Here is a 20,395-nt window from a genome sequence, read left to right as displayed (position 1 = left end):
GAAGTGCGAGCAGGGGCCGAGCCCCGCCTCCGAAACTAAAGAAGGCTCTTGGCTGTCTTGCTCACCAATGAGAAGCCTCGGAAAGGAGTAGCATGGAGGTGGGACCAAGCAAAGGCAGAGAGGACTACGTCTGCGCAAGGGCTCTGGGCCCTAGGATACCAAGTCAACCGAGCCCCGCCTCTAGCAATACGTTGCTAGGGGGCGGTCCCTTGTTGGGCTTGTTGCCAGGGGGCGGGGCCACAACCCTCGGTTATTTCTGTGAGCCACACCTCCTAGCCGGCCCTGCTGGCGTTTGACTGCAGCGGTTGCCACGCAACCGGGAGTAGCTTTGGCTCAGCCTTCTTTTGGCTTCCTTCCTCCGGGTACTGGCCCCTCCGATCTCCAGACCCATTCCTTACCCTCTCCCTTGACCTCCCCATCCACCTCACCCTCTACAGAGTCAAGGAGTGGTGAAACAAAAGACTTATTTATTTCTTCCACATGCTGCGCTTTTTAGTCTCTGTCGTGGAGAATGGGACAACAGAGGAAGGCCAAATACAGTGAAAGCACAGGCTCCGCCTTCCTGCCTCAGGCTGCCTCTCAGTCTCCTCCCTCTCTCCCCAAAAGTCCTCCCCTTATTTTAGCATCCTTCTCCGCTACGACAATTCCCCTTCCCTCAGCATCCTCCCACCTCTGATTCCTTCCCCCTTCTCAGAGTCCTTTCCGTCTTCTGTGACTCGCTTCCCCCTCCTCTCATACTCTTGCCCTTCTTAAAATCCTCCCTCCTCTCCCAAGTTCTCTCGCGTCTGAGGACATTTCCCCTCCCCCACCTTTCATTCCCATTCCTTGCAGGCAAAGCGGGTGCAGGGGCCTGGCTCGGAGGGAGATACTGGGCACCCCCGAAACGGGCAGGTCCCTTATCGGGTCTGAGGTGGTGTCTGGGCCTGGTCCTCACTCGCCTTCCCTGAGCTAGGCAGGTGGGGACAGATTCCGGGCCAGGACCTGGTTAAGCTGACAGATTAGCCACGGAGCCTCCTAATCCCCTCAGTGACCTTTATGAGTGGCTCAAGCTCTGCCCTCCCTAGCAGAAACCCAGGTTGCACCAGCCCTGACCCCACTCTCTCTCCTTCCAAACAGAACCCTTTTCCTGTCCCTTCACCCCCAACTTAACACCCTTCTTCATGCCTGGGTTTCCTTTGCCCCCGATACCTACCACAGCCACCCTGAGCTGGGGTAGCAGCCGGCTAATTAATCCCATCCGGTTATTATGTGGGGATTCTGCAGGATAAAGGGAGGTGGGGAAACCAGAAGGGGGGACCTGGGTTGATGCAGCACTGGGGCAGGCTGATGGGTAATGACAGTGCCTGCCCTCAATCCTGGGACACAGGGGTGGGAACGTGTCCTCCCTGGCACTGGCTCCTTCTGCGGCTGGCTTCTAGCCTGCTGGGCACTTAGGTAGATAGCAGCATAGGCAGGGGCCAGATCCAAGGATCTGTATGTACCCCAGAAGCACACTCCCAGACACACCATTCCATCACAGGGCTCCCAATGATCTAATCTGGGGGACAAGTCTCCCCCTAAACACATACATTCCCCTGACATTCAGAGGTACCTCCTCCTTCCCTTGCCCCCAAGCTGGACCAGAGAGGAGGTGATTCTGGCCCTGAGCCACAACCCTCACTCCCCCTTGCCTGCCCTGTCATTCAGACATCCAGGTTCAGACCTGGCCTCTGAGAGCATCTCCCATCCCTGTTGCCCCCAGAAGACCAGGCATTCCAGCACCAGGGAGAGCTGGGGTATCTCCAGGACCCTCACTCCCATCCAACCCTCAGTGAAGTGAGGAATCATCCTCGTGGAAAGGCCCTTGGAGAACTTCAAGTTCCAATACCCCTTTTTTTACAGATGGGGAAACTGAGATGAGGAGAAGGGCGTGATTTGCTCAAAGTCACACAGTCAGTTGAAGCAGAGCTGGGGTCTAGAGCAAAGCTTCCTGGGTCCTTGTAAAGCACTCCATTCCACTAACTCAAGCTCAATTTCTAACCCTACTGTAGGAACACAGGAAAAAATAGATAGATACCTTTATTTATATTATATATATATAATACACATATGTATAACATCTTTAAGAAATAGACACACATCACTAGGTGGAAGATTCCAGAGCTTTGTAGACTCACCAGCCTTGGGCCTCTCCCTTCCCTTGCCCAATAACTAGCCCTGTCACCCACAGGGTCTCACCCGAGCCCTCACCTTCTAGGTCAGCCCAGCAATGCTGCCCGTCAAGTCCCAAGTCCACCTCCTCAAACTGCCAAGTTCTAGGAGCTGATTAGAACTTGCGGGTTTTGATAACGGACAACTCTGGATCCCTGGAGCCTTGATTCCTTTTGGCATTACAGAACCACAAAGAAGTCATCTATCCTCATTGACAGTCTCCACTCCACTGGGCAAACTGCAACCAGCACACCTCAGACATCAGAATTGCCGATCCTTCCCTGACTCTGTGATCGATCTAGAGCCACAGAATCTTGATTCCTTTGGAAATTCTAGAATGGCACTTTAAAAAGACACAAAGCCTGTGGATCATGTAGAGCGTTGATTCTCCCCCTCGGTTCAATGTTCTAGAGCCAGTGGTCTGGAGTTATCACCTATCAAGAACTCCCAATCTGTCACTTTAGTCCTTCTAGACCCACAGACTCTCCAATTGTTTTGTGCATTCTAGAAACATAACTCTTTAGTTTCTGGAGTAGTCCAATCTCTGGTCACAGCTGTTCTAGAATCCCCAGTCCTTGCCTCTGTGGTCAATCTGGATTCACAGAATCTCAACACTGGGGTTTTCTGGAACCACAAAGTCTTTTCCTGACTTGCAGTCAACATTCCTTGTCATTGGTCAATCAATATAGTCTTGAATTCTTGGGGCATTCCATAACTTTCCCTCCTTAGGTCGTCTAGAAAAATGATTTGCTATGTGGTTGGCTGAGTCGAGAAGAAACAGTCCCTTGAATCTTAGGTCAATTCAGACCAACAAATTCTTCATCTCTGCTGCTGCTTGAGAACTGATGACTTCTTCCCCTGGAGATGGGCTGTACGATCATTTCATGATCCTGCTTGACAAACCAAACCAGCCACCTAGAGGAATCTAGAAATACCAGTCCTTGCCTCTTGGGTGGTCCAGAATTCTGGATCCCTTATCTCTGGGGAGACTCAGGAATTGGGCTGACAAAGCGGTCTCAGGAAGGAGCACAGAATTCAGAGGAATTAAGGTCCAGTATGTTCATTGGTAGGTCCACTAGATGTGGCAGAACATCACCAGCTAGTAATTTACCCAGCAGGCCTGTTGGTCTTAGGAAACACCTGCCCTCATCCCAGGAGAGGGCCCAATCTCTCCATCTTGCTACCTCTGGGAAAGGGGTACAAATAGGGGGGTACCAGCTTGTATCATGGGGGCAAGGTCAGCGCCAGGGTTGGTGTGAGTACTCGGGGGCTGGCAGCCCTGTCTTCTGCCTCTGCCGCATCCCCCTCCTCTTCCTCCTCTTCCTCCTCTTCCTCGTGGCAGCAACTCAGAGCAAGTTCATTCTCATAGCAAAATGCTGCCAGAGAGCCGGGGAAGCCAGACTTGGGGCTGTGGGAAGCACGCTCTGCCCGTTCGTCCAGCTCCTTGGCGCTGCAGACGGGTGTCCCTGGGACCTCGTAAGTGCGATGGAAGTGGCGATAGTCAACCTCGTACTGGGAGCCACGCTGGAAGAGGACGGGCTCAAAACGATGTCCCCAGAGCAGCTCACCAGGGAGGTAGGAAGAGCGACACTGTGTGGTCATAGCTGTGGCCTCGACCATGCCCTCGAGAATGACCACCAGCTCAAAGTCAGCCCGGGCCAGCTCGGCGCGCCCTAGTTCATACAGAGGACTGGCGGAGTCGATCTCATGCACGATGGTGATGGGAGACACAAGGAAAATGCGATCGGTGCCACCATCAAAGCCCACGTCCACATCCTGGTGGTCCAGCGGTATGTACTCACCCTCCGGGGTCACGCGAGGCTGTAGCAAAAGGCGAGTGGCCAAAGACTGACATCAGGGAGCAGAGAGATAAATGGAGACAGAGACAGCGAGAGGAGGGGAGAGAGACGCAGAGAAAGAGGAGGGCAGAGACAAGTAGGTGTTGGGGTGTGGGGAGAACATAGACCCAGAGAGAGGGGGATGGTAAGCCAGAAAGAGAGAAGGACAGAGACCCAGAGAGAGGGAGATGGAGGTCCAGGGAGGAGAGGACGGAGGCCCAGAGACTCAGAGATGGATTGAGGAAAGAAATCCGAGAAAGACAGGGGAGAGAAAAAGAGAGGGACACAATGACTTTCACATAGAGCCACAGAAATCAGCAAGACAGAAACGGAGTTAAAGAGACAACAGAAGATGAGAATGACATCCAACCAGCAATTGGAGAAGGAGGAGAGGGACAGAAAAATGGCTTTCAATATATGGCCAGAGAAAGATAAACCAGGTGGCAATCTAGGTCCAACAGCCTATGTTTCACCACTGCCTCAGGCTGGCCTCTCGGCTATCTACCCACACCCCCAAACCAACCACCTCCGTCCCCTTGTGCGTCTGTGTATTTGTGTGGGGTGGGGGCCTAAGCCCGGGCCAGGTATTGGCAGTTTCACCCCATCTACCCATTGGTTCCATACCCACCTCCCAGGCCATGTCAGCACCCCAAAGACGTCTGGGAGAGACAGTGTCCCTCCTGGTCGTGAATCCTGGTGTTTCAGTCAAGTAGGAGACAGAGGTGGGGGGGGCTGGGGACTCATTCTCTTGCCACTGTCGCCGAGAGCCCCCAGAGGCTGCTGGGAGTTGTAGTTCCCACCACGACTCCGTCCTCCCTGTCACCCCAGTCCAGCCCCAGACCAGAGTTCTTAAGTGTCTTTACTTGCAAGGCAAGGGCAGCTGCTGCCCCAGAATTTGCTTGGGCAGTTTGACCACAATTCTAGAAACACAATTCTAAGGCACCTTCATCAGGGCGCTGGAAGGAGCCGCTGCCCCAGGGACCAATGGGAATTGTGGTTGTTTTTTTTTTGTTTTGTTTGTTTGTTTGTTTGGTGAGACGCTAAAATTCAAGAGTTTCCCAAACACTGCCCTGTACTTCTCTGAGCAGGAGGCTGGTGGGAGAGTCTGGGCCCCTGAGGTGGGGAATTAAGTCTCTCACAAATGCTGCCCAGAGGCCATGGAGAATTGGGTTCCCTGACTCTGCAGGTGTGAGTTGAGTTGCACCCCATCCTCGGGCCTACATCTCCCACAAGCCCATAGGAGTCTGGCCTCAGTCACAGGTCTCTCCCTGTACCACAATATCTGCTGAGAATCGTAAACCTGAGCCGTGGTTTACACCACCCACAAAACTACAACGCCTCCTCAGACCACCCCAGGTGGGCAATTTCCCTGCCCCCAGAGGCTTCTGGGAATTGTAGTTCAGAGCCTTTACCGTCCAGGCGTGGACCTCGCAGGTCTGGATTTCCCACAATTCGATAGAGGGCCCATCCTCAAGCCACAGGGAGCTCCATAAGTCTCAAAATCTGTCTGAAGTCTAGGCATCCAGGAAGAAATAATCAGAGACCTTCCTCTTGGGTTTACATCTACAACACCTCGGGGAGCCATCCTCAGCCCACAAGGTGGGGCGGAAGGGGCCCTGCCCCAGGAGGCTGCTGGCTCCAGGCTCCACGCACACCTGTCCCTTAGACCTACAACTCCCACCATCCCCCAGGACACCTACCCCCGCCCCGAACTCGTTAAAGGGCCCGCCCACCAGGGGGCGTGGTCTCCCGCCGGGACAGTCTCACACCTGCAGCAGCTGGGCCCGCACGTGGGCCTCGACGAGGTGGCTGCGGCGCAGGTTGCCGACGCGCCACATGAGGCAGAGGCGGCGGTCGCGCAGCGCCACGACGGCGTTCTCGCTGAAGATCAGCGTCTCGTTGCGCTTCTTGGGCTTGGCCATCTTGGCCATGACGGCGCCCACGACAAAGGCGTCCAGAACGCAACCGGCGATGCACTGCAGCACCACAGCGGCCACGGCGGCCGGACACTCCTCGGTGACGCTGCGCACGCCGTAGCCAATGGACGTCTGCGTCTCCAGCGCGAAGAGGAAGGCGGCCAGGAAGCTAGCCACCTGCGAGAAGCAGGGGGCGGTTGGCGGCGGGGCAGCCAGGTCGCCGTGCAGGGAGGCGATGAGCCAGAAGGCCAGGCCGAAGAGCAGCCAGGAGGCGAGGAAGGAGCAGGAGAAGAGCAGGCACATCCAGCGCCAGCGCACGTCCACGCACGTGGTGAACAGGTCGCTCAGGTAGCGCGCGCCCTGGCCGCCCAGGTTCACGAAGCGCACGTTGCAGTGCCCGTCCTTCTTGACGAAGCGCCCGCGGCGCCGCCCCACTGGCGACTGCGCTGGCGCCCACCCGTTGCGGCACAACTCCGGCCCGGCCTGCTCCTCATCTCCCGCCCGATTGTTCGCCGACTCCAGGGCGCCGCCTAGGCGGCGCAGGGCCCTGGCCAGGCCCATTGGGCGGGGACACCCCCTCCACTTGGCCTAGTGGGGGGCGGGCGCCCCGAACCTGCGGGGACAAGAAACGGGCAGCCACATCAGGGCTGCCGGAAATGGGGGAGCTCATTGGCCATCATGCTCCCTGGGCCTTAGTGGCCTTATCTGGCAAATGGGTGGAAAATCAGAACAGTACAGCATCAACAACACTGGTGGGGGAATTCCCTGGCAGTCCAGTGCGCCTTCACTGCCAAGGGCGCAGGTTCCATCCCTGGTCGAGGAACTAAGATCCCGCAGGCCGCACAGCGCGGCCAAAACAAACAAACAAAAACAATGATGGTAGTACTTATAGGAGATGGTTGTGTAGCAACAACACGAACACAACTATAGCCATAGCAGCAGTACTGTGTTACAGCAAGCACTACAGTAACTAGAGCGGACATTTATACAGCGCCAGACACTGTTGGGAGCACTTTACATAAACTTAGCTATTTGAACCTCAACAATGTACATGTTATCACTCCCATTTTACAGATGAGGAAACAGAGGTACAGAACTAAGCTGGGATTTGAGTGCTAGCAGTCCAGCTCTGGAGTCCATGCTCATAAAATAAAGACTAAGCGGTCACAAAGAAAACAAACTTATGGTTACCAAAGGGGAAAGGGGCGGGTGGGGGGTGGTGGATAAAATAGGAGTTTGGGATTAACAGATACACACTACTATATATAACATAGATAAACAACAAGGACCTACTATATAGCACAGGGAACTATATTCAATATCTTATAATAACCTACAATGGAAAAGAATCTGAAAAAGTATACATATATAACTGAATCACGGCTGTACACCTGAAACTAACACAATATTGTAAATTAACTATACTGCAATAAAATTTTTAAAAATTAAAAAAAAAAAAAGACTTAAGTGTAACTGCTGCTGTGACTTCAGCTTGGAGAGATGAGCCCGGGCTCTGAGGTCACCTATAGTTCAAAAGCTCAGAAGACACAAGCAACAGAAGGGAAAAAAAAAGATAACTTGAACTTCATCAAAATTAAAAACTCTTGTGCTTCCAAGGACACTAAGATGAAAGTGAAAAGACAACCCACTAATGGGAAAAAATAGTTGCAAATCGTATCTAAGAAATTTGTATCTAAAACATATAAAGAGCCCTTATAACTCAATAAGAAAAAGACAGCCCAATTTTAAAATGGGCAAAGGATCTGAATAGGCATTTCTCCAAAAAGATATACAGTTGACCCTTGAACAACATGGGTTTGAACTGCAAGGGTCCACTTATACACAGATTTTTTTCAATAAATACTACAGTAGTACTACATGGTCTGCAGTTTGTTGAATCCTTGGATTCAGAACCATGGATACAGAGGACCAACTCTAAAGTTATATTTTCTACTGTGCAGAGGGTCAGCACCCCTAACCTCCATGTTTTTCAAGGGTCAACTGTACAAATAGTCAATAAGTATAGGAAAAGATAATTGACAACATTATGCCATCAGGGAAATGCAAATCAAAATCACAGTGAGAGGGCTTCCCTGGTGGCACAGTGGTTGAGAGTCCGCCTGCCAATGCAGGGGACACGGGTTCATGCCCCGGTCCAGGAAGATCCCACATGCCGCAGAGCGGCTGGGCCCGTGAGCCATGGCCGCGGGGCCTGTGGGTCCGGAGCCTGTGCGTCCGGAGCCTGCGCTCCACAACGGGAGAGGCCACAACAGTGAGAGGCCCGCGTACCACACACACACAAAAAAACCCACAGTGAGATACCACTTCATACCCACTTAGGATGGCCATAAAAATTAGAAAATACAAAACCAGAAAAACATTAACAAAGATGTGGAGAAACTGGCACCTTCCTATGCTACTGGTGGAATGTAAAAATTACACAGCTGGTGTGGAAAATAGTCTGGCAGTTCCTTAAATGGTTAAACATAGAGTTACCAATTCCACGCCTAAGGATCTACCCAAGAGAATTAAAAATAAGTGTCCAGGGGACTTCCCTGGCGGTCCAGTGGTTGGGACTGTGCTTCCACTGCAGGGGGCTCAAGTTCGATCCCTGGTTGGGGAACTAGGATCCCGCATGCCGTGCAGTGCAGCCAAAAATTAAGAATAAAACCCAAAACACAACAAAGTGTCCACACAAACACTGTTCACAGATATTCATAGCAGTATTATTCACAATAGCCAAAAGATGGAAACACCCAAACATCCATCAGTTGATGAATGAATACATAAAATGTGGTCTATCCACACAGTGGAATACTACCCAGTAATTAAAAAAAAAATGACATGATCGATGCCACAACATGGATGAACCTTGAAAACACCATGCGAAGTGAAAGAAGCCAGTCACTAAAGACCATATATTGTGTAATACCATTTATATGAAATATCCAAAATGGGCAAATCTGTAAACTGAGAAATAAGACTAGTGGTGCCCAGGACTGGGGAGATGGGGGGGTGGGGGAGCGATAGCCAGAGGAATGGGGTTTCTTAGTGGGGTGATGAAAATGTTCTAAAATTGATTGTGGTGATGGTTGCACAACTCTGAATATACCAAAAAACACTGAATTGTACACTTTAATGTGTGAATTGTATGGTATGTGGGTTATATTTCAGTGAAGCTGTTACAAAAAAAACAAAAACATACAGTAAAACCCAGGCTTGGCCCTGACTCTCAGATCGGGAAACCTTTCTTTTTTTTTTTTTAAATTTTATTTTACTTTTGGCTGCATTGGGTCTAGTTGTGGTGAGCAGGGGCTACTCTGTTGTGGTGCGTGGGCTTCTCATCATGGTGGCTTCTCTTGTTGTGGAGCATGGGCTCTAGAGGGCAGGGTCAGTAGCTGTGGCACACAGGCTTAGTTGCTCCGCGGCATGTGGGATCTTCCAGGACCAGGGCTCGAACCCATGTCCCCTGCAGTGGCGGGTGGATTCTTAACCACTGTGCCACCAGGGAAGTCCGCGAAACCTTTCTAAACCTCAGTTTCCTCAGCTGTAAAATGGGGAAATTGGATTTCATCAAGGTCAGGAAGGGTCTTTCAGTCATAGACCCAGGGCCCAATCTTGGCTCAGTTGCTGACCCACTGTGTGCCTTGGGACCACTGGCTTCATTTTCTGGAGCCTCTGTTTGCTCATCTGTGGACTGGGGATTAAAAAACAAAACAAAACAAAAAACCCAAAAAAACCTTGAAAGGAAGAGGAATCCAGAAGAAAGAACCTGGGCTTTTGAATCAGGCAGTTGTAGGTTGAATCCCAGCTTGGGCACTTACTAGCTATATGACTGGTGGCAAGTCACATCCCTTTCTGAGCCTCAGTCCCCTCATCTGAGAAATGGAGGGAATCTTAGCAGCTGAACTAGGGGGAGGGAGAGGAAGAGGGGAGGGGCCAGGCATGGACCTGCAGACCTCATTGCCCTCCAGCAGCTGCAGGGTTAACATCTGGCCCTGTGGTGGAGGCACTTCCAGGACCTGTCTGGGCTAGGGGTTAAATGTTTTGCACATCAGTTCCATCAATACCTACCAAGCACCTAGGTACTATAAGCCCCCTGTGCCAGGCTCTGGGGATCCTCATGGGCTTCTTAGCAGGGCTGGGGGCACTCACTCCAAGGAAAGCGAGTTGTTAGTTGATGTCAAGTTCAACATCGACAGGTACCCACTCCCCTGCCCAGAGCTCTGCACCTGCTGTCCTCGACCACCCAGACAGCTCCACCACGTGGGATTTTCTTAGGCCTATTCTGCAGAGGCAAAGCTGAGGCTCACATCAGAGTGGACTGCGCCTGGCTGTGTTCAGCGCCCACGATGTGCCCCAACTCTCTTTTTTTCAGCCTCAACTATTCTGGGCATTAGAGATTGTTCTTCCAAAAAGGGGAAACCGAGGCTCGTCGCTGAAGGGGGCAGGTCTGAGGTCAGAATCCAGGCTCTGACCTCGACATTTGCAGCCCTCTCCTGCCTGGAAGTCCACACTATGCACTAGTCTCCTCTCAGGGGCCACCTGATGACATGATGGGGGAGGGGCCGCGGGGCACCAGCGGGGCCTCCTCACACGCAGTCACCCATCTTTGATCACAACCCTTGGATGCGGGGACTTTGCTTCTCACAGTAAAGCAAACTGAGGTCCATCCCTTGTCCCAGGTCCCTCAGCCAAGGAACAGCAAACCCTGAACTCCCATCCAGCCTTCTTGGTGCCAAAGCCTGAGTGACAGACCGGGCCACGGACAACCTAATCGCACGCTCCTATTTCCTGAGCACCGATGTCCCAGGCCTTGCCAAGCTCACCGGATGTCTGCAGCCCGCCCACTGCACTCCACCAGACCCCGCCGCTCACCTTGGCTGCTCAGGATGCTGGGAGGTCAAGATCATCACTCCGGTTCACAGGCTGGGGAGTGGGCTCAGAGACCTGGCCAGACCCATGAAGTGCTGGGGGTGGGCTGCTGCTTTGGGTCCTGAGCCTTTCCAACCCAGGACTCTGCTTTCCTAAATCCTCCTGTGCCACCCTCAGCCCCGTGAGGCAGATGTGATCTTGTCCATTTCATAAAGCAGACAGGAGGGGCCTTCACCTCCCGGGGGTCCCTTCTGCATCCAACGCGGCCCAGTTCACAGGCAGCACATGGGACTCGGCCTCAGGGCACACACACCTCCCACCAGCAACGGCAGGACCCCAGCGAAGAGGACCCAGAGACTGAAGTCCTCGCCCCCACCTCCCCCTGACCTGGGAGAGCAGCTTAATGTTTCCATATAAAGGCGACACGGGGCTTAAGGTGCATCAACTTCATGTCAAAGTCACTGTCTAATCTGGGGCTGAGAAGCCCCGCCCCAGGTGCCCCCCCCACCCGTCCACCCAGAAGCGCCTTCACACGCTCCCTGAGACCCCGGCTCTCCCTTCACAAGCGCCCCCCCACCCCGCTCACTAGTGGGGTCTGGGCAGCAGGTTGGAGATGGACAGGAGGGGATGTGGTGTGGAGACTGAAGACAGACGCGGGTACAGAGGCTCAGAGATGGGCAGGGAGGGCGAGTGTGGGGCGGCAGCCCTGAGATGGAGGGAAGGACAGAGACCCCCCCACCACGGGGGTCACCGAGGAACCCCGAGGGGACAGGGGCCCGGAGAGAGAGGGGGACAGGAAAGAGGCAGGCAGCCTAGGAGCAACCGGGCAAAGAGAAGCGGAGACACGGGAGCTGTGGTGACAGAGCCAGATGGGGGACAGAGATGGGACGAGACACAGGATGGGGGGGACGGGGGAGACAGTGCAAACAGGCAGAAAACGGAGGTGGGCTCAGAGCTGGGGGGAGTAAGGCTGGGCGGGGGAGATCGCTTCGGGGGCTGGAATGTGTCACTGAGCAGGGAACGGCGAGGACGGGCTGCAGGTGCCAGGGCAGAGCAAGGAAGGTGGGGGTAGGCGGCGCTCCGAGCCAGGAGCCCGGCCCTGGGGCTCTGCACGGAGACACGTACCTGGTGGGGCAGCCCACCCCCATGCCCTCTGCTGGGGGCTCCTCTGTTCGGGCCGACGCGGGGCCTCTGTGGGTGCTGAGGTGCTGCGGCCTGTCCTCGGCCCCAGGGGCCTTGTGCCGGGCGCCCGACCTCTGTGTCCACAGGAGGATCAGAGGCCTGGCCCGAGGGGGGGCAGGGGGTGGGGCCAGCTCCGAGCCGCAGAGGGGGAGCCAGGGAGGACAGCCAGGCAGGGCGGCTGGGCCTCGGCCCAAGCAGGCTGGAGAGGAGGCGGTGGTGGAGGAAAGACACAGCGGGAGGGGGCACGGAGACAGAGCTTGGGGGCCAGGAGATGCGGGAGGATGGGGACACAGATAAGGGAACAAAGAGATGGTGAGAAAGCGATCATGAGGGCAGTGGTGGAAAGACAAGAGGCACGGGGGGGCTCCCCGGTTCCACCTGAGGTGAAGCCTTAAAAGGTTGGGAGGCACACCTGAGATCCCCCCCAGAGACCTAGAGTGAGTTCCAGACGGAATAAGACATCGGGAAGGCGGGACCGGATAGTACCCAATGGGCTGGGGGTCGGACCCAGTGGCCTAGGGACAGCCGAGTGCCAGGTCCTCCCTCCTCCTCATGAGGCAGCGGCCAGAAGGACGAGTCTCACACACTCCAGGCCTCATTCTGGTCCTTTATTGCCCCTCAGGAGCCCCCGACTCTTCCCCCTGCACGGTGCCTGCCTTTGGGAGGAGGGGAGAAGGCCCCACGCGGCCTCTCCCTGGGAAGTCATGGCCAAACCCAGTTGGCAGGAATATAAGGGCCAAGTTCTGCTGGAAGAACCCACTCCTTGAATTTGGTCCAGCCACTGTAAAGCACCTGAGTTCCCTGGGGGAGGCCAGGGGCAGAGAAGTCAAAGGGTCACGCCAAGTGCTGCAGCTGACAAAGTGTCCACAGCAACACAGGCCACGCCAGGCCCGTCAGGGAAAAAGCCAATGGAGTCTTCTGACAGGTTGGGGGGGAGGGGGTCACTGGGCTAAACCAGGGTTTTGGGCAAGAGGGGTCACCAGAGTCAAACCCACTGGTCTTATAGGGCCATGGGTCAAACCCAGTCCTTTGGTTGGAGGAATCGTGGGAGCAAACCAAGCCCTAGTTTTAGAGCCACGGATCAAACCATATCCTTTGGCAAGGGGGGGCATCGGACCAAACCGAGTCCTTTCAAAGAACAATAAGTCAAACAGAATCCATCACGGCAGCCGATGGGCCAAACTAAGTCCTTCTGGAGAAGCGCTGGCCAACAGATCTGAACGAGTCCCTTCCAGGGGAATGAACTTCAACCTCAGTCCCCAAGTGGAGGGCCAGATAGATGCGGCCCGGCCGGCCTCAGACGCTGATGGTGCGGAAGACGGTGAAGCCTGACAGGGCGGTGCTGACCAGGAGCCCGGGGCACTGCGGGTGCCAGTGCAGCTCCTTCAGAGCTGTCTCGCCCTGGTGCACGAACAGCAGCTGCTGGGGGAGGTCTGCCAGCGCAGGGTCAGTCTCCGCGTCGCCGGCCTCGGGGTCCCGCTCCACCGCCAGGTCCCACTGTGTGATCTGGTCGTCTGCACCCGAGGCCGCGAAGACCCCACTGTCCTGGGGGTGCCACTCGACGGAGGTCACGGGGGCCACATGCTGCTTGAAGGTGGCCACCGGGGAGCCAGACTACGGGAAGATGGGAGTCAGGGCCTCTGAGCCCCTCAGCCTGACGCCTGGAGTGACCCAGGCAGAGACCCCCACCCCTCTCCACCCTTACGGTTCAACCAGGGCTCCACCCCTTGTGCCCCCCACAAACCCAGGTTCTCTGAAAGAGACAGCGCAAAGTACAGCTGGTAATAAAGGTGTGACGTCCCAAGGGCGGCTGGGAGTTGTGGTTTCACCTGCACAGAAGCCCCTCCCAGCTCAAGGCCACAAAACCCCAACCCTTGCTCCTCCCTGGGCCTGCCTCAGTTTCCTTCCTAGAAAAGGAAGGCATGGTTCTGCACGTGCTCTGCCCGCTGGTTCTAGAAGGCCTTACAGGGGGCAGCGGCATGACTCCCAGGCTCCAGAGAGAGCTGAGGCAAAGAACGACACTTTTACTAAAGCGAAGGTGCTGGCAGGGATTGGTGTCTCTCTCACTTGGAGAAGTGGTTCTAACGTTCCAGTGGCCAATCCACTTTGGCCCTGTGACCTGGCCATGCACCTATCTGGGGGGCTGGAATCCATTTCTAGAAACTTCCCCAGGGCTGATTCTGTAGAACTCATTACACTGAGGGGAGTAAAAAGACGATCCCGGGAAGGCCCAGAGGTGTATGAAGTCACGGCTTTGTCCAGAGGGAGGCCAGGAGCTGCAACTTCTCCTGCCTGGAGACCCTCTCAGCTCTGCAGAGTCATCGCTTAGCTGGGTGGTCACATCCTATCTGCTCTTGTCCCTCTGGCCCTCAGTTCCCCCTCCCAAAATGAGTGAGCTGGGCTCTGTTCTCAGCTGACTCTATAAAATCCATGGAAATAAAAAACGACCGTCTTCTGAAGCCCTTGAGCCCCTGGGCAGCATGGCCGGCGCATGGCTCCCCGCAGGCAGATGAGAGCCGTAGTCTCCGCCACCCAGCCCCTTCCCTCGTGTCAGATCTCCAGATGGTAAAGGGCAGCAACCCCACAGCAGCCCCAAGCCTTCCTCTCGCTGAGCCTGTTTCCTCATCTGGATCCCAATTCACAGGGCCTTCCCAGTTCTGGTGCATAAACCATCTCAGGAGGGAAAACCCACAAATCCTAGTGGCCTCCGGTAGCAGGAGCTTCTCCCGCCCCAGGTGTCCAGCTGGGAAAGTACCTTGAACTGCCGCAGGTCCCAGACCTTGAGGGCTCCGTCATCCCCGCCGCTGAGCAGGAAGGGCTCCCGGCGGCTCCAGCTGATGACGTTGACATCCCCATCGTGGGCGGTGGCGGTGGTGAGCATGCAGGCCTTGCTGGGGGCTGCTCGGACGTCCCAGATGCGGATGGAGGCATCAGCTGAGCAAGAGGCAAATACCTAGACAAGGCAGAGTCTGAGGCCCCACTCTGGAGACTGGGGTCCAGTGGTGGGTCACCCTCTCTTTTAGTGACCCCCTCATTAGGACCTCCCCCCCTCCCCACCCCAGGAGTCCAAACCCCCAGCCCTCCCTCACCGTGTCCTCGGTTGGAGACCACTGCAGGTCCTCCACAGAGCGTGTGTGGCCCACGAATGGCCGCTGGTCCACATGCCAAGAACCGCTGTCTGTAGGCGTCCAGAGGTGGATATTCTTCTGACAGTCACCGGTCAGCAGGCGCCCTGCGAAGGGGAGTCAGTACACAACCCTGTCCCGCCTGACCACAGCTCACTCCCACCTTAGCACCCACCCCTGCTGTAGACCCTGCTCCTACCCAGCCCTCACGGCTAACTGCACACGCCAGGGACTCACCGGGCACACGAGGGGACCAGTCGAGTGCAAAGCCCTCGCCCATGTGGCCAGAGAAGGCGAAGATGGGCTTCACGCGGGCCTGCTCATCCCGGAGGAAGGTCGCTAGGGCCTGGGGGTCATCCACCACCTGCAGAAGCCGCCGCAGTGCAAACACCTCCACCTGGCCCTTCTCTGACCACACCCCAGCCACTGGCTCCTCACCCAGCCATGACACCTGGAGGGGAGGGAGAAGGGGAGCGGAGGTGAGAGGGACAGGAGGCTCCAGGTGGCGAGCACAGCCCCTAGCGTCCCCCAGAACCAGAACTGCAGCTCCTCAGACCCGCCCCCCACCCAGGGCTGGGACTACAACTCCCAGAAACCTTTGCGGGAATGGAATCACGGCCTGCAAGAGCAGCTTGGTACCTGGGACAACTACCCACCCTTCGGTAGAGATGATGGTGGGGGGAGGACAAAACTCCTTCCGGACTCCCAGGAATCGAGGCTGTTATTCCACCAGCCCCCAGAAGTGTGTTCAGGCTGCTGGTCTCTGTAACTGCCTAAATGTAGGCTGCTCACAGGCCTGTCTCCGGATCTCTCTGCCTGTGTACCTTTGCTCACTAGGAGATCCTGTTCAGCCTCGAAGTTTCCAGTAGCCCCTAGCCCTGACCTCTCTCCTCAACTCCAGGCTCACATCGAACTGACTGTTTAGACATCACAAGGCCAAAGCCAAGTTCCTAATAGCCCACTGCCACCTACTCCTCCCTGGAGGTCCCACCTTGGGCCCCAAACGGCAGGACTAATTCCCCCCTTGTCTCTCCTTCCTCACACCCGCCACCTACGCTGGCTCCGCCCACAATGCCACGCTTCCCATCCTTTCTCCGCACCTCTGCTGCTCTCACTCACGTCACTACGAAGTCACCCTTCCCTGCATTCCTGTGCTGGCCGCCTCACAGGACTGTCCTTCCGCCCTTGCCTCCCTGCAGTCTATTCTCAATACAGCAGTAAGAGGGATCCCTTTAAAACACAAGTCAGGGGCTTCCCTGGTGGCGCTGTGGTTGAGAGTCTGCCTGCCGATGCAGGGGACACGGGTTCGAGCCCTGGTCTGGGAAGATCCCACATGCCGCGGAGCAACTGGGCCCGTGAGCCATGGCCGCTGAGCCTGCGCGTCTGGAGCCTGTGCTCCGCAACGGGAGAAGCCGTGATAGTGAGAGGCCCGTGCACAGGAGTGGCCCCCGCTTGCCACAACTAGAGGAAGCCCTCGCACAGAAACCGAAGACCCAACACAGCCAAAAATAAATAAATAAACAAAGTAACTCTTTAAAAAAAAAAAAAAAAAAAACACAAGTCAGATCCCTGCCATCCTTCACTCTAAACCCTCCAACGGTTCCCAATTTCTCCCCAAGTAAAAGCCAAGTCCTTATACCGGCCTACAAGGCCCTAAACAATGTCTCCTCCGTGCCCACCAGCCAAACCCTGTCACTCCCCCCCTCATCCATTCAGCACTGTTCTCCCCAGCTTCCCTCAAAACTCCTCAGTTTGCCCCAGGGCCTTTGCACTTGTTATTTCCTTGCCCGCAAACCTCTTCCCACAGATATCCTTGCCTCACTCCCTCATTTCCTGCGGGTCTCTGTTCAAATGGCACCTCATCAGCGAATGCTTCCCTGACCACACTATTTAAAGAGGCAACCCCACTCCAGAAGACCCTAACTCCCTGACCTTGTTTCATTTCTCTCCACAACACTTAGCATCTTTGGACATATACACATATGCTTAGTTTCTTCTTGTTCCCTTTCCCGCTGGTATGTAAGTTTCAAGAAGCCAGAGACCTTTTGCACCCCGTTAACTCCCCACGGTCTAAAACAGTACCCGAGACATGGTAATACTTTAATGGAAATACTTCTCAAGAACTATGAACCAAGCACTGCTCCAAGTAGTATACACACAGCATCTCATTTAATTCTCACATCAACCTGATTAGAAGCCGTTGTAACTCTGAAGCACAAAAGTAACCCCCCAGCCCACAAGAGTCCCTGAGTAATAACAGAAAACATATATCTCAAGTTACAGCCAAGTGCTGTTTCTAGACACCTGAATAACTTTCAGTTATTGAAAGAACGCTTTATGTTATTTCAGTTTATCCTCACACCGGCCCCATCAGGTAACCTTTGTGACTCTCACCGTCTTACAGAAGAGAAAAGAACATTTAAAAATACCCCTTGGGGGCTTCCCTGGTGGCGCAGTGGTTGAGAATCTGCCTGCCAATGCAGGGGACACGGGTTCGAGCCCTGGTCTGGGAAGATCCCACATGCCGTGGAGCAGCTGGGCCCGTGAGCCACAACTGCTGAGCCTGCACGTCTGGAGCCTGTGCTCCGCAACAAGAGAGGCCGCGACAGTGAGAGGCCTGTGCACCGCGATGAAGAGTGGTCCCCACTTGCCACAACTAGAGAAAGCCCTCGCACAGAAACGAAGACCCAACACAGCTAAAAATAAATTAATTAATTAAAAAAAAAAAATACCCCTTGGGCCTCCCTGGTGGCGCAGTGGTTGAGAGTCCGCCTGCCGATGCAGGGGATACGGGTTCGTGCCCCTGTCTGGGAGGATCCCATATGCCGCGGAGCGGCTGGGCCCGTGAGCCATGGCCGCTGGGCCTGCGCATCCGGAGCCTGTGCTCCGCAACGGGAGAGGCCAGAACAGTGAGAGGCCCGCATACCGCAAAAAGAAAAAAAATAAAAATAAAAATAAAAATAAAAAAATAAAAAAATAAAAATACCCCTGTATTAAGAATCCGCCTTCCAATGCAGGGGACGCAGGTTTGATCCCTGGTCGGGCAACTAAGCCCCCGCGCTTGCTCTATAGAGCCCACGCACCTCAACTAGAGAGCCCGCCTGCCCAACTACTGAGCCCGCGTGCTCTACAGCCCGCGCCACAACTAGAGAGAGGCCCTCGCACCGCAGTGAAGGATCCCGTGTGCCGCAACTAAGACCCAACACAGCCAAATAAATAAATAATAAATTTGGTACAAATGATGCTTGCTGAAAAAAAAAAACCCTATAGCATCTAGCACATAATGACAATTACCATAACATATAAAACTATGTGCCAGGTGCTTTTGTAAAAGCTGAAGGGTGTGGGTGCGGGGGGGTGTGCTCCAGAGAACGGAGGGCAGGCTGCTGGTGCTGTATTTACCCGAACTCTGTTGATGCCGCCATAATGGGGCACCATCGCCAGCTCCAACTGAGGCTTCCGCCCTTCTTCATCCTCTTCATCGTCGTCCTCCTCCTCCTCGTCACTGCTCTCGGATGGCGGGGGCTTTGTCCCATGCAGATTGTGCATCCGAAGCATCATCAATCTGGGGGAGGTGTGGCATGAATGAGGCACCGGGTGCTAGAATCCTTAGTAAGGAGGGTGGGAAGAGGCTGGAAACCCCGACTTCTAGGCCCTGAGGAAGAGGGAGCTGGAGGCTCAGGTCCCTGGTCCTGGGAAAGCGTCAGTTCTTACTCACCTGTTGCTTTGGGCGCTCTCGGCCTGGGTCCCAGCACACAGATAAAGTGTAAGAGGAAGCTCGGTCCGGTTGTCTCCCAGCTGATCCCGGACTATGTCGAAGCTGAGACACGGGGCGCCTGGGGATGGAAGGAGAAGTTGGAGAATTAGGATGGGACAGAGAGATCTCAGTCCTCTTGAGTGTGATGTCAGCCCTCTTACACCCCAATCTTCTCTTTCAGAGTGCCTCTTAAGTTAAAGGCTCAGGACCAACTCCCCCCTCAGGACTCAGGATTCCAGTCCCCTCCTTCCTCAGGACCCAGGAGTCCAGGTGCCCAGGCCTACCAGTCTGTGCTCGGTGGTACAGCACGTAGGCCTCCTCGTCCATGACCAGCTCCTCTCCTTCGCGCAACGGGGGTCCCCGGCCGGGTAGGTAGACCTGGGCCGGGCCCTTGGACCCTGCGTCGTGGGACTCGGCGTCCATAGGCTCCCCGGTTTCACACGTGCGCCGCCGACCCTTGCGCGCAGCCATCTTTGGAGCCTCCCGCCGCCGGCGCGGGGTAAGAGCGTCACTTCCGGGTCTCGCTTCCCTTCCTGTGAGGATCCGCCCTACTGCGCGGTTACCTTGGAAACTTCCTCGTTCACCAATTAGAGAGAGCAATGGGGAGAAGGGTGAAGGAGAGCTAAGGTAACTGCGTCCTGGCCTGGATAGCGAGGCCTGCAGATCCGGGGAAACTATACCCTCCCCACGACTTTGGGGCGCTCTGCCGCAGAGCAGCGGCAAGGCCTCCTGGGAGTTGTAGTTCTGCAGGAGGCCTGTTTTACCCATCAACTAGAGGAGTTCCAAGCCCCGACTCTCTCCTCCACCTTTGACTCCCAGTCCCTTCTTTCCACTTAATTAATTATTCGTGTATGCAAATAAGAGCCCTTGCTGGCAAGGAGACTCGGTTTCTGCTCCCCGAGGACCCATAAAGCCGGTTTCTTCTCCCCTCCTTGTTATGAAGGCTTTAATTTACTTCAAAATGGTTAAGTGTAGACAGGATGATATGTGTAAATCAGCTGGTTGAATCTACCCTCTAGGGGCAGTCAGTTGCCTCACCAGGCGTTCACCTTGCAGCTCTGGTCAGCAAGCACTTAATCAGAAAGTCCACCCTCTGGAGGCAGCTATTACAAGTGCTTCCGCTCTTTTTATTGCCCATCAGCACCAGAGGTTTGGCTAATTGGCATAATGAAATGTTAGAAATAGGTTCTCATTGGTGAGCTTAACGGAATTCAAGATATGTGGATTGGCTGGGGTATAATAGACACTCTCCTCGCTTGCATGAACAGGATATTAAGAACCTAGCAAGCCTCATTACCTGTTGCCATAGGAATGGGACCCTAGACTTGATCCAAAAAAAGGTTTGATCCCAGATCTTTCTTGAGTTCTCTGTCCCCCTTCTCCTTCCACCCCAACCCCTTCTCAGCCCTTCTCTTCTTAGGGTCTTTTCTCACCGCCTCTTTGAGTCTTTACCTCCCACATCCCTCCAGGGTCTCTGTTCTTGCCGGAATTCTCTTTCTGCCCCCTCTTCCT

General features: G+C 54.9%; 2 protein-coding genes across 2 annotated transcripts; both read right to left on the bottom strand.

The window, feature by feature from the left end:
• Positions 1 to 3,414: 3,414 nt before the first annotated feature.
• KCNJ14 (potassium inwardly rectifying channel subfamily J member 14) lies at positions 3,415 to 6,505 on the bottom strand (the record flags this gene model as incomplete). Its single annotated transcript, XM_081215989.1, has 2 exons — positions 3,415 to 4,011; positions 5,798 to 6,505. 2 exons carry the CDS (start codon positions 6,503 to 6,505, stop codon positions 3,415 to 3,417), a joined length of 1,305 nt encoding a protein of 434 aa, XP_081072115.1.
• Positions 6,506 to 12,594: 6,089 nt separating this feature from the next.
• Positions 12,595 to 19,370, bottom strand: GRWD1 (glutamate rich WD repeat containing 1). The gene is made up of 7 exons (XM_081215870.1): positions 19,168 to 19,370; positions 18,845 to 18,962; positions 18,529 to 18,691; positions 15,364 to 15,577; positions 15,091 to 15,233; positions 14,757 to 14,954; positions 12,595 to 13,615 (listed from the first exon to the last, which is right to left on the bottom strand). The coding sequence occupies exons 1-7, from the start codon at positions 19,352 to 19,354 to the stop codon at positions 13,298 to 13,300; spliced, it is 1,341 nt and encodes a 446-aa protein (XP_081071996.1). The 5' UTR covers positions 19,355 to 19,370; the 3' UTR covers positions 12,595 to 13,297.
• Positions 19,371 to 20,395: the final 1,025 nt, after the last annotated feature.

This window comes from Mesoplodon bidens (genome assembly GCF_964165515.1).
Source record: "Mesoplodon bidens genome assembly, chromosome: 18".
In the NCBI taxonomy this organism is placed as follows: domain Eukaryota; kingdom Metazoa; phylum Chordata; class Mammalia; order Artiodactyla; family Ziphiidae; genus Mesoplodon; species Mesoplodon bidens.
This window is presented reverse-complemented; position numbering and strand designations above follow the sequence as displayed.

Bases quoted from the DNA above. Each gene is read 5' to 3' on its own strand.
- GRWD1 (XM_081215870.1), bottom strand. From the start codon at position 19,354: ATGGCTGCGCGCAAGGGTCGGCGGCGCACGTGTGAAACCGGGGAGCCT. The intron at 15,578-18,528 runs GTAAATACAGCA...CCTCCCCTCCAG, and splicing joins GCGGCATCAACAGAGTTCGG to GTGTCATGGCTGGGTGAGGA. The intron at 13,616-14,756 runs GTACTTTCCCAG...ATCTTCCCGTAG, and splicing joins GGGACCTGCGGCAGTTCAAG to TCTGGCTCCCCGGTGGCCAC.